The sequence below is a fragment of the Lynx canadensis genome, chromosome C1 (genome assembly GCF_007474595.2).
Source record: "Lynx canadensis isolate LIC74 chromosome C1, mLynCan4.pri.v2, whole genome shotgun sequence".
NCBI classification, from domain to species: Eukaryota; Metazoa; Chordata; class Mammalia; order Carnivora; family Felidae; genus Lynx; species Lynx canadensis.
The window spans coordinates 197,426,478-197,445,062 of NC_044310.1; the positions used below are offsets into that span (position 1 = coordinate 197,426,478).

The 18,585-nt window shown below is 35.2% G+C and overlaps 1 protein-coding gene across 8 annotated transcripts in view; it reads right to left on the reverse strand.

Moving 5' to 3' along the window:
* Positions 1-8,622: 8,622 nt before the first annotated feature.
* IKZF2 (IKAROS family zinc finger 2) overlaps positions 8,623-18,585 on the reverse strand; it is a 165,212-nt gene continuing 155,249 nt past the window's right edge. For all 8 annotated transcript variants that reach the window (XM_030327879.2, XM_030327876.1, XM_030327878.1 and 5 more), the window contains one exon: positions 8,623-16,983. In XM_030327879.2, the coding sequence (XP_030183739.1) occupies positions 16,259-16,983 (725 nt within the window). In that variant the 3' untranslated portion in view covers positions 8,623-16,258. The remainder of the gene's footprint in view (positions 16,984-18,585) is intronic.

Sequence of the window (18,585 nt, forward strand, 5' to 3'; positions counted from 1 at the left end):
TTACTGTATACCCTGCCTCTTAATTACGACCTTGAACATCATTTGACTGTGCTGAAACCCTAGTCCCCAGTATGTGATTAAATAGTTGTCAAGAAAAGAGGCTTCTATAAGTACAGTCACCAAAGTCCTCAGGATGAGGGCCTCAGTTTCTGTCTCTCCAAACTGGGATGAGCTCCAATAACCTCTATGTCAAAATAAGATAATAATACATAGCACATTGAAATAAGTATAAACATATATCTACTTTTTAAAATATTTATATATGCCACAGATCTTAAAAGAATAATCTTAGGTATTAGTCTACCACATAGATAACAAAGAAAAACAAACTACTCAAATGTTCATGAGGGAAGACACATGACCAGACTTCCCCCATCTCCCTGTCCCGTTCCAGCCTCCACAGCTGAGGTGTATGGGGACTCCCACTCAGGCCAAGCAGTGCCCTACATTTGTGCAGGTTTAGGATCTCTGGTTCTGCTCTTTGTTTCTCTTTCTTAGACACGTTCAAATTCAGAGGAAGTGAAAATTGAGATACATTTCCCTTAAAAGTCCTCTGTAACGTAATTTCAACCTAACATTTTATCTTCCTGAAAACTTTTCAACAAAATTTTCAAAATTTCTCTTAAATACCACTTTTTCTAGGAGTCTATTCTTGGCTTCTAAACCTTCCACTATGAGTCCCAGGCCATTTGTACTTCTGTCTTAACCCCTGGTGACATCTTTGCTTTATAGTCCTTTTTATATAAGTTCCATTCCTTCTACTGTTGTACACATTTATTGATAGAACTCTTTTATACTTTACATTTTAACCCTTTGAGTTTGACTTTAACGTTTGCTTTCTTACTGTTCTCTGTCCCCAGATGATCTCATCTACTCTGTGGCTTCAAGGACCATATGGTGTATAAATACACACTATATGAAATTCAAATGGAGTTTATAAAACTTAGGCTCAGATCTCTTTCCTGGTATTAACCCAGTATCTTTAATTTCATATCAGACTTCTCCATTCGGATATCATACTAGCATTTCACACTTAACCTGTTTGATATGTTTCTCCTCTTTCTACCCCTCAAATCTGTTTCTCCCTCCATGATTTTGATGTCAGTAAATGGCACCACCAAGCACCTGCTTTGCCAACTCAGAAACTAGAGTATTAGCCTTAATTTGTCCCTCTTCCTCACTATGTGCATACAATCAATGAACAGTCTAACATATTCTACCTCTTATATATCTTTGGAATCTGACCACATCTCTTCATTTCCAGACCATTCCCATAGCATAAGCCACCATTATCTGTTTCCAGAATTTACTGCAGCAGCTTCTACTTCCAGTCTGGCATCTGTCCAATCTAATCTCCTATTGAAACCCAAGCAATTTTGTAGATCTAATTATGTCACACCCCAATAGAATCTTTACTGGTTCTTATTTCCCTTGGTATAAAAATAAAATTCCTGGAGTTAGAAAAACAAAGCCCTAATACCTGACTTTACTTATCTCCAGTTTTATCTCTTGCTATATTCCTCTTCTTATCCTATGCTCTAGCCATATCAAATATGCAATCCCCTAAAGGTAACCAGTCATATTTATTTTCTTTCTTTCATTGTCTCTGACTCTCTTTTCACTTTTCCCTCATGTGTCTGTCTGCCTCTCTCTCTACTTTCCCTTCTAGGACTTGGTAGATGTCTCCCTTCTGCTTAGAACACATGTTCCATTTTCCCTTCTCACACTTCTGTCATCTTCAACTTTACTTCCATTTATCCTTTTGGACTCGGCTTAGATGTCACTTCTATCAGGATGCATTTTCTCACTCCAGGGATAAATTAGGTTCTTCTTTCATTTGTCTCCATAGAATTTTACTTTTAGATTTTTATTAATAACTGTCATGTTTTACTCCTAATGTTTTCTTTCTCACTGTAAGATAATTTACTTGAATATAGGGACTGTGTTTTATTTAATAGTATGTCCTAAACACCCAGTCTGGCACATTAGAAATACTGAATAAATGAACTCCCTATAGTAAAATGGCAGCATGCAGTAGGCATTCTAATCCCTTATCAATGATTTTACCAGTGAATACTGTAACAGGAAGCAATCACACAGAAAGAAAGTGATAGCACAGATAGGAAAGAGAGAGAGCTTATGGTCTCAAACTTTCCAAGGAGATTTTAATGATGAAAACTAAATCATCTGCATATTCTATCCTCTTAAAGTCATCCTATAGGCTAATTCTGTAGACATTTCCCTAAACTCTAAGGACACAAAATGACATTGCCAAGAATCCCAGAATAAATAATGTTCACTGGGCCAGAATCCTAGAATAAAAATGTGACCATGTTGCTCCAAGCTTGTTCTTTTAGTACCAATTACTAAAATTAGTAATTTAGGAATTTCTTCATGGTCCTCAAAGACAACTAAAAACTTTCCATCTTTAAATGATAACAATTTGTTTCTTTCACCTTGACAGAATCAGGTTTAAATATAAGTTTAAAAATGTGTACATTCTTTGTTTTCTAAATGCTCTTAATATTACTCAATGAAATAATCCAGAATATTTTTCACACTTAAATAAAAACATAAGCTTCCTTTACTTACAGTAAAATATCAAAAGACCTTGTTGTATCATGAATTAAGTGTTACTCCATATAAATCAGGCTTGCTTTTGTACATAGTGATAAATGGGGTGGGATAAGCCATTCACTCTTACTGTCATTCAGATGGTCAACACTGTAGCTGTCCTTGTTTCTCCAAATTGGTTTTATTATGGAGTTATGCCATAATAGCTGGACAAATGGGATAAATTCAGATCTCATAGACCAAAACAAATTAAGAAGCTAAAGCTCTTTTCTTTTCCTAGACGACTGCATTTGTAATTTACGCAGTCTCAAAAGAGGGAAAATAAGTCTTACTTAAAAATAAGAAAAGTGGGAAACAGTCTTTGCTTCTGAGAAATACAAGGATTATTTATAATTCAGCCTCCAGAGAACTAAAGAACAAATAGCAGAGAAACAGAAACCAGAGTATCTACACATTTGAAATGTAACAAGCGAATAAATTATACTGGTTGTATGTTCACACTGTCCTGGTATATTATTAAAGGTGACAATTGTCCAATAGGAGGCTGATAGATTGCCATTACTGATACATGATGCTTGGATGGGCTGGGTTACCATGGGACACCAGCAATTGCCCAAAGCTACTTATAAACTTCTATGTGGTGACTAATAATCGTAGATGAGTTATACACACATTAGAAATGTAGTTGGCAGGGCCTACTGATATTAATATGAGCCACATGATCATAACAGAAAACACATATTCTTCATTATCTTGGTCATTTCTGGAGGCTTGTTTCTCTTTCTTTCTTTCTTTCTTTCTTTCTTTCTTTCTCTCAATTGAGGATAATTTTGCCATGTTTTCCAAGTCAGATACAGGAGTATAACATAACTAGTAACTGTAGTAACTAACTGTACTAGCTAACCAACTGTAGTAACTAACCCAAACTCTTCACTGTTAAATTTTCTATAGGTTAGAAACTATGAACCAAGATAAATTACTCTAAGAATTCAAAATACAATAGCACAAATGAACATTTTATTAAAGCTTAGAGATACCATATTGAAAATGGTCTCTGAAGATAATTTTTTTAAAGGCCACTTTTTTATAATTAAGGCAGAGAATGTTTTTCAGCATATTATAAAGAGAGATGTGTCCACTTTAAAAGATTCTATTAAAAACAAAGGAGATATAACACCATAGCGCTCACTCACCTTTATTTCATAAGAATTAGGCAACAACTCACGTCATATCTCAAAGACCCAATGAAGGTACTTGAGATCTTGCAAATAAAGTGCTATTCTCCCTTTACCCATGCCTGAGGCAGTTTTTCTCATGCTCATTATGTGATCAAGCGATCACGTTCTTAGCTATAATCAGATTTGTCAAAACATTAAATAAGAAAGCAGAAGACTCTGGGCTTATACTTTTAGGTTTGACAATATATCAGTGTTATGGTTTAGCCGAAGTACCATTTGTTAGAATAACTACAAAGTAGTTTGGCTAAGAGTTTGGAAAATCATGAGTCATTTGCTGTCCCAGTTTTTATTTTTCCCTTGAGTGTTATCAAATGATACTAATATATATTCATGTTACAATCTGATGGAAATAAATAAATAAAACAGTGAAGGGAGGTGGGATGGGCTGGGGGGACAAGGGATAGACTGTTGGAAGGCCAAAATATCAGGTTACTTACTTACATTGTAGAAGTAAGACAAGGAGAACATGATGGTACAGCAACCATCGCTGAAGACTGGAGAAACTTGTCAGGTCAAAGCCAAGAAATTCCAAATGGTTGTACATGTCTCATTCCTGAGGGCAGACAACATGAGGTAGGATTTTATTATAAATATATCACTCACTTTACAATAGATCGAGTTGAGACTGGGAGGGAATCTTGGAAATGCCCGTATGCTATAGAATTAACAGTAAAAACGTAAGTTAGTAGATAGGTTTTAGCACTACACAGAATAAGCATAATATCCAGGCAGCTCACTGACTTTGGAGGATATAATAGAGTGATAGCATTGCAAATCCTTGGTATATCATGGCCAGAGCTTCTAGTATTGATAACTTCATATTACTCTTGATGAATTATTCAAGGTTTTTACATAGGAAGACATTAGAAAACAAAGTGTAAATATAGGAAATTACATTCTGCAATAAGGAAAGAAAATGAATATTTTGTATGAGGGTACAGATAGTTTTAGAAATGGGTAAAGAATTCCATCAGTTATGAAGGATACTTGGTAAATAACTGAAAGCCCACACTTAAGTAAAAGAGTCTTTAGGAAACCAATTTAGGATAATTTATCCATTAAAAATTTTTTTTTAACATTTATTTTTTGAGAGACAGAAACAAAGCATGAGCGGGGGAGGGTCAGAGAGAGAGAAGGAGTCAAAGATTCCGGAGCAGGCTCTAGGCTCTGAGCTGTCAGCACATAGCCCAATGTGGGGTTCAAACGCATGAACTGTGAGATCATGACCTGAGCTGAAGTTGGATGCTCAACCCACTGAGCCACCCAGGTGCTCCTAATTTATCCACTTTTAAACTTCCTGCAGAAAAAAATTTTTTTAATTACTGCCACTATTTTTAAAAAATGTTTATTTATTTTTGAGACAGAGAAAGACAGAGCATGAGCAGGGGAGGGGCAGAGAGAGAGGTAGACATAGAATCTGAAGCAGGCTCCAGGCTCTGAGCTGTTAGCACAGAGCCCGAGGCGGGGCTCGAGCTCATCAACTGATGAGATCACGACCTGAGCCGAAGTCAGGTGCTCAACCGACTGAGCCACCCAGGCACCCCTGCAGAAAAATTTTAATTCCAGGTTATTGGTGCCCTTCTACTTAATGCTGTATTTCTCAGCCTTACTGATTCTTTGAATTCATTTGGGATCATTCTGTTTAAAAATTAGAATGAACAAAACGTTACTTATAAGGTATGTCTGCTAAAAGAATATTTTTGTTGTTCTCTACTTGATAATATTTGCTGTCTTAGTCCCTTCAGGCTGCTGTAACAAAATGCCACAGACGTGGTAGCTTAAAGATAAGAGATTTATTTCTCACAGGTCTGGAGGCTGGAAGTCCAAGATCAAGGTGCCAGCAAGGACATATTCTGGTGAAGGCCCTCTTCCCAGGTCATAGCTGGTGGCTTCTTTCTGTGTCCCTACATGGTGGAAGGAACTAGGGAGCTCTGTGGGTCTCATTTAAAAGAACATTCATCTCATTAATGAGGGCTGCACCCTTATAACCTAGTCACCAGCTAAAGGCCTGACCTCCTAATATCAAATTGGCATTAAGATTTCAACATATAAATTTTGAGGGGGGCACAAACATTCCTACTGTAGACTTGCTATTCTCCTCTGTTAATGGGGCTTGCCAATCAAATGCTGAATAAACTTCTTTAGAAAATAAAATGCTAGGCTAAGTATATCTGGAATTAAAGTCTAGTTTTAGTTTTTTCACTTACTTGAGGTGTTTATGAACAAAATCACAACTGATCTGAACTTGTTTCCTATCAGTAACATGAAGTATCAAATACTCTGCACTGCCATGAGAATATTGAGAGTGAATTAGATAAAGCCCGTAACAATTGTGCTAATTTGCAAAGTACTTGTGGAAAAGGTTATAGTTTAAACTCATATATATTCTGTTTGCATTAAATTACTTCTATTGAAGGAGACTATATTTCAGATTAGAATTGTGACAGGATGAAGAACACATAGCAAATGGTGCAGCAGGTCATGCAGAGAAGAGGGGAATGACAAAAAAGTTGATATAGACACAAATGAGGACAAGTGTGAGAAAGGAGCTAGAAAGAAATGTAGATGAATTACAAGACATGGGGGTGGGGGGTGGAAACACCAGGAAATTAAGGTAAAACAAATAGGGAAAAAAAAAGGACACTCACTGCCTGGCCTGGGAGAATCCATTTCTGAGATGTACATCCATGTTTACTGCTCTAAAAGCCAAATGCCCTAGGTCCCCCATCTGTAATTTTGAATGGGAGATTTTAAGAGTCGGAAGCTCCATCATTTATAAAAGCTGTGTTGGCCAGTCTTTTAAGCTTTTATAGCCACCAAACCTGAAGGAGTACGTGGTGGGCCCAGGGCATGGATATAACAGGGACTGTATTCCCATGTCCTCTTGGTTATATTCTCCTGCTTCCTCCTCAAGGGTTTCATGAAGCACTCCCAATGGTGACAGGGACTCTGAGTCCACTCTTCATCAATTGAGATAAAATGACAAGTGATTCCTGCCTTTTCAGTAATAGGCTTACCTAAGGTCCAGTAGAGTCCAATCAACACCCTTACTGTACTTCCTTTACACCTTTGGTTCTTCCTGAAGCACTCAAAAGTCTTGTTTCTTTGCATATGTTCCAATCAGTCAGATGATCAGGTTCATACAGCTCTTTTAAGGGTTTCTAGAACAAACAACTCAACAGCAATATGGGCAGTATCTGCTTTTACTATTTTGAGGGACTTTGCCTGTGCTTGACAAAATTTCAGGTTAGAAGCAGTTGGTCTGATCTAAGACATTCTAGGATTATAGAACATCAGTAGGGGAAGAAAAAAGGTTAATCTTTCTTTTTCTCAGACTGTTTTTATTTTCCAGGATCTCCCCCCACCCTGACATTTACCCATTTTTCTATGGGATTATATATACTTTATCTCCTTTGTCAATTTATCCCATCTGCCTGTTAGGCTACTTTAGGGAAGCAAGTTTTGTGCCAAATGGAAGAAAAGCAGCACAATTAAATTTCACCCAGTATTATCCTCATTGGTCTTCTAGTGAAAAGTTAAAATCATAATGGGAACTTTTAGTGGGGCTATTAATAAAACATGAGATGTTACTGGAAGTTTAATGGGTGCATCTTAGACCTCCTACGAGCAAAAGGTATAGTTGCTCACATCCTAAAGATGGTCCTTTGTCTTGAGCATATTGGTATATCTAAAAGTCATATCAAGATTTCAATTATTTATCATTTCTCAGACCCTACTGCAATAGAAAAATCAAAAACAAATAGCATCTTTTTAAAGTCTTTTTCATTTTGCTGTTGTCAGTATTATAAGCCAGGTGAATCTGATAAATATTTCTTGATTTTCAAGGAATTCTTCATAAATGTAAAAATAGTAATTATTTGTTAGGTGCATCTTTTTTTTTTTTTTTTTTTTTGCCTTGCTATTTTGTTTACCCTTTTCCCTATAAATTAGGTATTTTGAAAGAAAAGACCATCAAGGAACGAAAATTTCATTTGTACTTTTCATTCTATGTGAAATTATTGGGAAATGTGATCAATAGCCACGAAGATCTATAAACAGTTATTGGTGAAGAAAAATTCTAACAACTATCTCACATGTTACAGTAGGCTTGAAATTGTCATAAGCATACAGTAGGCTTGAAATTGGGGGATAAGCAAACAGCTAAATGTAAATAAAATGAGTTTGCAGTCATATGTGATCTTTTACATTTCTGGTCACTAAGACATCAGTAACAGAACAAACTTCTCATGGTAAAACATAAGCTGCGTTTGTAAAATCCGAGAAGTTTATGATTCATATAGTGATAGTGTAACATAAAGCAGAACAGACAACTAGCTACATTTTTGCCAATGTGATTGAACAATGTCTATGACCTAATTCTTATTTAATCTTGGTCTGACTCCTAAGGAATGCTAGATTCCAATATGGTTGACCATTTGTTGGATCATTAACTGTGTACCTTAGAGCAAGTCACAACTTTCTGCCCTCAGGGTTCTTCTATAGAGGACAGGCTCTGACATACAAATCTCTTAGATTAAGGGTAAAATGAGATATATATGAAAACTGTGGAGTAAAGAGATGCCATCATTAACAAGTCATGGAATACTTTGTTCCCTGCTCTGGGGGACAACGTAGTAAAGATGGAAATTTCTGATCTCAAATGTATCCCTCTCTGGGTCAGGAAGTGTGACACACAGACCCAACAGCAATAACTTAAATAAGCCTGATAGTATTCAACAGTTTAATCTTCTGTATTTGGAAGATATGTTTGTGTACAGAGTTTTCACCAGAAAGTTTTTATAGCAAACACTTTATGTCAGAAGTTTATTTTATTGGTAAAATATTAAATAATATACAGAATTAAAAACTGCACTTACACTTCTGAGAAGAAATAAATCTTGGACAAATTATATGCTTGTTCCTGAGATTCCCTAAATTTATTCCAGTAGCTGTGCACTCAGACAGTACAAACCTTTATAATATAATCCTTTTCACAAAGTATTACAAAGTTTCTGCAGCTTTAGTTGTACACACATACAGACACACACTCACACATGCATATACAACACTCATACACATATACACAGTACCCACATACATGCACAGAACATGTATGTGTGTGCATTAAAAACAAAATACAAGTCCCACATTTTAGTCTGCAGTGATAAAACTGTTTAGCAGAGGTCTCCAAATTGGTATATAGCAGAGCTGACTTGTCACACAGCTGCAAAGACTGTTTCAGTATTTCCATAGTAAACCTCATTTTCTGAGGTATTGTATTTGAACTTTAAAAAAACTACATTACACTGAGCAAACCTGACATACAAGTCTGGAATTTTAATTTTACATATATATTTTTATATATTTCTTTTCAAAACAGTTTTTATTTTCCCAAATTATTAGTTTGAAAAAAAATGAGGTTTACTGGTTTGACCTATTTTTTTTTCTTTTGCTTCTAAAACTCAAAATATCCTAGAAACTGTCAAGCAATTAGTTTTTAAAGTAGTCTAATTACCTTTGGTATTGTTAAAGAAAAAAAATCTAAAATGGCCAAGACACATACTGTACAAATGCAGTAACTGCCTTTAAAAGAAATGCCAAAGAAATGTTATCTTTTAACAAAACATATATTTACATTACAGCAGTTTTACTACAGGGACACAGGTATAAAAAAAGAAAACCAGTATTCTACATATAAATATGTATGATACGAAAAATACTTCTTACTTAAATTTGTATGAAAACAGTGCTCCAAATATTTCTTAAAAATTGTCTTCAATAGGTGATAGGTGTTTAAAATTGAGCTAAGTGCTTTGCTTTTATTTTAAAGTTCATTTCCAAAAGAAGGAAAATGAAATAAAAACTATTAGGTTCTTAATTTAAAACATTGGACAAGGGTCTAAGAAGAAAATTCACTCTTTAAGAATTGCAACTTTTTCAACTTGAGGACACATTTCTCAGGCAAAAGATTACCAATTTTAATGGAAATTTAGCCTAAATAAAGATACCATGAGAATAAACCAGTGGCTTCCACATCCTCTAATCTTTTTATTATACGGTGTTTTTTTCTTTGCTTGTTGTGTCCTTTAAACTAACATGCCATGATCTTCAAGGATTTCTTTTTTGCCATTAACTAAAGAAAGAATAGATCAGTTAAAAAAAAAATAACCATAGTTTTTAAGACTTCAAGGAAAGTATTGCACTTGTACAGAAAGAAAAGAAAAAATATCTTTTAAACTAAATAGCAGAAGCAATCATTCGGAGATTGCAATTATAACACATGGTCTAAAAGGTCCAAGTATTAAGAGCAAATATGAAGCCTGGAGAGCCCCCTCCAAACCTGGAATATTATTATAGTAATGTTAAAGCATCTTCTCCCGACTGGGAGATTTTTAAGACTTTTTGCTTTAGACTTTTAACATCTTTCTAAACTCTTGCAAAAAAATTATTTAATCTCTCATACATTTTAGGAGGAAAACCAAATCAGAACACAAAACCCAACAGAAAAGGAAGGCAAACATACCATATTATGATGACATGATCTCTGGCGTCCTATTTTAGGTACCCAATATTTGAAAGTGAAAGTAGCACAATGGTTATATACCTTACTATTTTTAATCCAACCACTTCTCTTTTTAATATAAAACTACACTTGAGTATAAAAATATGTCAGCAAATTATACAGCCAACAAAAAATCACACACAAAAAGTTAAGACTTAAGAGACCAATGAATCGGAAGTCAGAGTTGACCTAATCTTCAAACTAGTGGGGGAAAGAGAGGCAGAGATGTCCAGAGGCAGTGATGGAAAGGATGTGGACGGGGAGCAAAGGGTGGTTGGGGGAGGAGAACAAAATTGAAGAGGTAACAAAGAACTTAGTTACACAGAAGGGGAAGTGATTTTATGTTCAAAATCTGAGAGTGCCTGACAGTCAAAATGTTTTATCACAGTTTCAGAAATTGAACTACTTAACAAAAAGACACAAAATAATACAACAAAAAACAAAACCCAGAGTCCTTCCCTTGTTACAGTGTATTCATTTTTCAAAAATCCACTTCCAGTAAATTAAGTAGAATCCTGATAAGTGCATAGTAGGGGATTCAGTGACCTCCACCCGTCTGAGAAGCTTTTCTTACTGTGTGTCACTTGAGGTAATTTGAAGGGCCCAATTAACTGCAAACTGGCTTATCTGTACCTTTATGAAGTTATATGTTGTGTTTTATGTGGCTTAGCAGAGGGCCTCTAAATTTTATATCTTATTCACAATAAAAAGGACATCTTAGAAAACTAGTCATTCACGTACCACTCTCTGTATGGGGTAAAGATTAATTCACAACAAATTTATACAGAAAATATACAAATGCAATGTTATGGGAGAAAAATCCCATAAACAGAATTAGGAACTTATTTCTAAGAGTGCATGTGAAAAATATCCACAAACTTACAGTACAGCAAGAGAAAACTAAAAAGCTAGAAATATAATGTTACATAAAAACCTTATGGAAATCCCAAAACTTTAGGTTACTGCAATAAATGTAATAAAAATATTCAAGGTGTCATTATTTGGCCTAGCAATACACTATGATAAAAAGAAACACTAGCATATCACAGCTTCTTGGTCATATGACATTTGCTTTGTATAACAAGCAGCTCATTTTTATTTATTTATTTTTTAAAAGCTGTCATATCCTAACACATCCATTGCAAGTAATACACAATCATGGCAGGAAACCATTTGAGATTATGCTTTGGAGAATAGCAATGTGATATGACTATTCAGTTTTGTTTTGTTCAAGGAGAATTAATTACCTGCTTCTTTACATTATTCCATAAAACATTAATAGATTAGGAGACAGATTCTCAGACTAGGACAACACTAGTCTATAAATGAAATTTCAAAACAATACTGTATTTTATTGACCAAAATTCCACTAATAAAGCCTGTGTGATACTAGAACTGATTCTTCCTTAAAAACAAAACAAAACCACATACCATAATGCAATTCACAGCTGAAATTTCCCTCTATGCCATATTTTACCTACATGATCTTGTAATGGTTTTCAGAAAATACTATCAAACTAATAAGATTAAAATCTGGTTGTAAAGTTTCCTTTTACTTTAAACAGATGAGCTGAAATTCTCTGATTGGAACTTCCTCTAACAGTTTTGCCCTAAGAACATGAAGATGTATTATATAGTACTCAAATTTAAGTGGTTTTTAAAAATACATAATAAAAGTGTTTGTAGAGCTACAACAGCTAACCAACACTCTCTCAATGCATTTTAAAAAGGCACCAATATAAAGAAATTTTATAAGTATTTAATACATTAAACTCAGGATCTTAAGATACCAGTTACTGTATATTTTAATTATTTTGCAGAAACTGGAGGTTTAAAAACATTTCTGAGATAACTCTCATATATACAAATTTTAATTTCACCCCTACTCTTTTCTTTTGCATTTGGGGAATTTTTTTGGATAATCTTATACAGATAGTACTTACTAAAAATAATATATAAAATATAACTAAGGAGGACCACAAATGTAATGTATCTCTTCTTGTACAATGAACATTTCAAAGTAAAAAAGAAAAAAATGTAGTCAGTACCTCTTATAATCTAAGTTCTCTCTTGAAACTAGGGGCATACAGGTTTTTTTTGTTTGTATTTTTGCAGCTTTTTCTGTTCTTTTTCTACTTTACAGAATCATTTTGGAGATAGGATGACATAACATTTGGAAAATCAGTTAAAACATATTTTCATCTAAATGCCTTCACTGATGTCAACATATCATAAAGACTTCATAGTTTTGTGAGGTGTAGAGTTGAGACATGGTAACTATAAATAAAAACATCAAGCTCACTAAAATATTGTTTTTCCATTTGCCAACACGTAAAAATTAATCATTTTTTTTGTATCTTCCTATTCAAAAGTTATTTTTGTTTCCTTCGTTTTGGAAGTTATACCAAATCAGCTTAAAAATCCTTTTCTTGTTTGTTTAGATTCATTCTGCAAGTAGACTGTAAAGGCCCAAGGTTTTAGTTTAATAGTTGAACTAGTCCTAAAGACATACTAATAACTTCTTTAATATTTCTTAATACAATCTGGTAAAGTAAGTTTACTAAATTTCTCAGGTATTAACTCTGATTTTAACTCTTTAAGTGCTCTTGCAAGACATGTGGTGACTCTAATTGCTTCTTTTCATGACTTTTCTTCAAAGGAGTGTGTATGTGTGTATGCACACATGCACGCACTGACACACGCATACAATTGCTTGTATGCATGGAGGAAAACCATTTTCTACTTTGTAGCCAAATCTAAATCCTGGTCTCTCGCGTTCTGTCCCTCCAGAAAATTCTCAACGGAATGTTTTAACGACTCGAAATCTCTTCCAATCTGCTTATTGGTCACCTTCACCGTTCTAAAAAGCCAGGTTAGAATGGCTTTTTAAAAGTGATTGACCACTATTAGAGAGAGGCAGCACACATCTCCAACAGGAGCTGGAGGTAAATTTCTGGGCAAAATCAGGGCAAAGCAATGTGATGAATTTCTGAATTTTTGCCAAACCAGAAGAAAGAGGCTAACCCATTTTTATGCCCCTCCAGTACTCTAATGTGAAATCTCACCTAAATAAATTGGGCATATAACTGTTATGTAAAATTTGATTTATTTGGTGTCTGACCCTCATATTTATTTTTAGGCCCTACCAACTTGCATATTTCCTTTTGTGAAGAAGGAAGCATGCAAATATAGCCATTTAGAGTTTCCCAGAAAACACCATGCCCACAAAAATTCTAACCTGCACATTTGAATTGACCTCGTCCTCATTTGTCCCTGCCACACCCTGAGCCATCTTTATCTCTTTCTGTTCCTCATATCATGTAGCTAAGAAAGTACAAGTATACACTTGTAGCAAATACACTCTCACAAATATTGTCCCTTTGATAAAGTAGATTCTCAAATAGATGAAATCAGAAAAGGAGTACTGTCTTCATGGGGGTACTACACAACTCTTTAGGTCCACCTAAAATTCAGCTTCATCCCAGGGTAGGTAGACACATGATTGTTCATACACTGAAAAAAACAAATAGTGAACAGGAAGAAAATTCATAGATGATACCAGCAGAAATCCACACACAGCCAAAGTTATGAACACACTGCCATCCACATTTCCTTAAATTGCAGTAAAACACAAAATCAGTAACTTACGTTATTTACCTTCCTCCAAAAGGGAAAAAATATGAAATTCCAATTTTTTGACTGGTTAGTGTAGGGGGAGGTAAGGAAGTCTCAAAAGCATACTTTACCTTTGAATAAATTGTGTGTTCACCATGTACCAAAGCATGCAGGAGGGGAAAAAAAAAATATTCTATTTAAAACGTTTCATGTCTCTGTTTTGGTGCATTCTCTTAGATTTAAAGGACTAGTTTGGACATTTCTCCAAAAATAATTATAAGAGGAACGAGTAAAGGAGAGCTGAGTTAAAATCATCTTTGCCCAGCTCTAGCTGTGTTAGTGCTCAGAAGCTGTTTAAATAAGCAGATGATAAATGAGAAGATGAGTCAAGAGCAGTATTGGGGCCGGATTTGCTTCTCTGTCCTTAAGTCTCTAATTTTGCTAGTTCTCACATCATTCTGCATTAAAAACATAGTTTCAGCCTCCTATTTAATTATTTTTTTAAGAGCAGTTATCAGTTACTGCTTAACAGAATCAGTACTCATAAATGGCTATCAGATAATCCAGCCATGGTCAGGCCTGTCCTCCCTCAACACAAGCAGCAATTTCTGTATCCAGGTATGTACCCCCCCAAAATGACTTGAATTGATCTCATTTTTCCCTTCCCTCTAATGCTGTTGGACTGCACATAAAAAACAGAGCACCTTTTTATAAATGAAATAAAAAATTTGCACATGAAAAATGATAACATGTATGGATTAAGAGGTTTTTTTTTTGTTTTGTTTTGTTTTGTTTTTTACTAAGGTACTGAGATTCATTTCTGACAAGGACTTAGAAGTAGTTGAATGTGTTTGAGACGGAAAACTGTGCAGGACATGGTGACTTTTGCTTGGAGGTTAGGTTACATTCTAGACCCCAAAAAGTGTAAAAAATAAGCTGTTTTTTTTATCTGTGGTCTAATGTACAGGTTACAAAGAAGTTCCCTTTTCCTTGCACCAAAAGTGGTAAATGTTATTATTCAAGAAATACTAGAATAAATAGCCCTAGTTCCATAACCTTATGGGGTTCAAGTTACCATATTCAGGTCGAATTAGTAATTGCTCCGACATTTTGAGAGCAAAAACCTATAGCAAAGAGTTTCATGATCTTCTACTCAAGTAGTAAAGGATGATGGACTATGGATAGAACACTGGGTGGTCACAGCTTGAAAAAATCAGTGGGAAAAGAGAAATACCAGAAAAGGGATTTCTGAGTATATTTTTTTACTCCTACTGTTAGCCTAATTATATGTTTCTGCTGACTGGTTAACACTGATTAAATGCTGATAAAGTGACAATCGTAAGCATACTTTTAGAAACAATTATGTACACTATGCCGCCATCACATTACAACTTTAAAAGAAGACTTCCAAAACAAATTTATGAAAAGCAGAGGTCCTTTCTGGAAACTACTGACTGCCTCTTAGCCACTCTTAGACCATATGTTATTCTTAAAACTAGATAAAAATACTACTCATTAAAGGTGTTAAAAGTAAGGCTGCCAGGGTGTCTATAAAATACCAGTCATCAAAACTATGGAAAACAGTGCTTAAGTTTAGAAAAATAAGATCACAGGACCTCAGATGTATTGTAGGTGTCCTCAACTACCTGTAGTTTACAAGTTTTGCTATATGGTACAGTGTATAACATACCGTATTATAAATTCCATTGGGGAAGTAAACATAGAACCCACAACAACTCATCCAAGGATTATCACTGAAATTAACACATGTGTTTGTGTTCCATGATCTCTAGAGGAAAAAAAAAGTTTACATTTTGAAACAGTTTCTTCTTTGAAGAGTAAAATTACTTATACCACTTTAAACTGTGGAAGTTCTACCCAGAAAACTCCAAACTTCCTTGCCTTCAATCATAATCCTGAACATCAGTGGCAAATTAGAATCTCTTAGGTGAACCTATATGAATCAAGTGATTTTTTTCCAAAGCATGATATACCTTATATTTATGCATGGCAGAAATGAACCGCTCTTAAATTCCCACGTTACCAAGAACAATATCCCCTGTCCCTTCTCTCTTCTGTTTCTTCCTTACTGTAATTAGGCAGAGTAAATGACACTGCATCCACAAAATAAGAATTAATGACAGTAATAATATTAAACAAACAAAAATAAAAGGTATGTCGACATCTGAGGGAAGGTGGGATTGTAAGTGCAGTATTTCTTCATGTGCAGTTTGTTACTTCATAGGGGTCCCCTTTGGAATGAAAAGGCCTAGTGGAATGTGTGCTCCCCTCGAACAATGTGTGATGAAAACTCATAACGGTCCTGGCTTCTGTAGCCACAGATGTTGCATTCCAGTGGGTCCCGGTAGCCATGGCAACCCATATGAATGGTGTACATGACATGGTCTAGGAAAAGGACTCGGCAGTGCTCACACTTGAAGGCCCTAATCTGTTCTCCTTCTCCATTGAAGACCTTGTAGATGTCCTTCAGAGAGCCCTTAGGAGCCTTGGTGGTATCCAAAGCCTTGACATCCTCCTTCATGTAAGCTGGGCTTTGTTTCCTCTTGGGATTTAAGGCAGGGTTTCCTTGGTAGGACTGGTGGTCATCATGGCTGCTTTCTGAGTCTGTAGAATCCAGGCAGCTATTGCTGGGAGAGGCCTCTCTTTCCTGGGGTCGACTCTTTGGTCTGATGAGAGAGAGAGGACCATCCATGTTGTTTTCATGACTATCAGAGGTTTCCCTGCTAATGGGTCTTTCTATCCTATTTGGATGATAGACCTGAGAATAAGCTGAACTTATAACCGGGGCCACCTCAGCGATTGTGCTTGGCGGGTGCTGCATCAGTGGGTGAAGGGCCTCAGCTCCAAGGTAGGTGATTGCATTGTTGATGGCTTGGTCCATCATATGAGACTGCATTAGCTCAGCCTCTTTCTCATATGTTAAGTTCATGTCAAAGTGAATGTCTGGGTAGCTGAATCGCATGAGCTTTTCCCCTGAAAGGGGGAGGGAAAGAAAAGTAAAACAAACAAACAAACAAACAAACAAACAAACAAAATACAACAAAATTAGTGACTGGATTAAAATATAAATGTACAAAGTTAATTGTCTCCATTTTCTATAATATGATATTCTTTAGATCAAGCATTTGTGCTCTTTAATTCTGCTAAGACTCAAATACTCTCAGCCTGCAAAGAGGATTAGTAATAAGAATTTCACAAGCCATTTGCACTTGTTTTAATGCCATCATGAAAATGCATCTAGCCAGAAAGGTATGATTGAGTGTGTTATCCTATTTTCATTCTCAATTAGAATTTCCACTTGTCTAGAGCTCAGCAACTGTAGGCAAAAGCAGAAATACCAGGTGAAAATAAGTCAGAGACTATGCTTGTTTTGCATATTTTAGACATCAGTGACCAAGCCACAAAGAGCATAAAAGCGAGAGTGATCTGATTATAACATCTGTCACTTCATTGTTATATATGGTTAATTTGGTTGATTTAACTGCTACATTAGAAAAAAAAAAAAATTATAGAGCCGGCATTTGTCACCCTAGAGAATTCAAAGATGATACCATTAAAACACTGTTAAAAGTGATAAACTGAATGGAATTTAGGACTATTTAAAAACAGGAGTTATTTCCACAAGTAGTTTATTTACAAACTTGGAAAATAATATGTTTGTTGTTTTGCTTCTTGAAATGGGGAATTCATCATTTTTACACCATCCCTTCCTTGTTTAGACATATGGGCAATGGTGCTGATATGTACACCCATTGTTAGTTTTCCATGCCTTATCTTGATTGAAGTATTTTTGTAGTTTTCCCTTTAATATCTACTTCAACAAATCAGTATTTTACTTCAACACAGTGTCTAAAGATTAACCGTAAAAGAGCCTTGTGCATAAAGCAGAAGTCATTTTAATTTTTCTCCTTTAAATGTTTCCAGCTTTGGACGGTGTATTTTATCTTTTTAAAATTCTGCCACTAAAACAAGGTGGTCTCCTACTAATTGCCTGGTTACTTTCATAGGTAAATCTTACAGATAAAGGCTTCTTAAAAATATATGTGGACTTCTTATAAATGTTTAGTATGTTGTTATAGATGGATGCCTAATTTGTAATGTTGATAAAAGAATGTTTATCTACAGAACTGCATTCTGGAAAAGCACTTTTGGATCACTAGTATTATTTCAGGTTTGAAAAGAGGTCCCCAAAGTGAGATTAGGGTTATAATCGGAGTAATGGAAATGGAAGAAAAAAATGATGAGACCTGATCTCATGGCATCCAATTTAAGATACTGCAATGTTAAGACTTAAAAAGTTAAGCTAGACAAACCTAATCTATATTCTCAAAGAGCTTACAGTTTAGAGAGAGTGACAGTGATTTAGGAATCATTTATAATACAGTGTGATATGTGCTATGAGGTCAAATAAAAGGAATATATATTAAGGGAGTAAAAGAAGACTTCTTGAAGAAAGTAGCATCAGAGATAAGAATGTGATGACAAATATTAGCCAAGTAAAGGAATGTGGGGGTGGAGGAGCTGGTAGGAAAGCTCAGAGGCAAGAGGGTATGACTTGTTCAAGGGATTACTTAA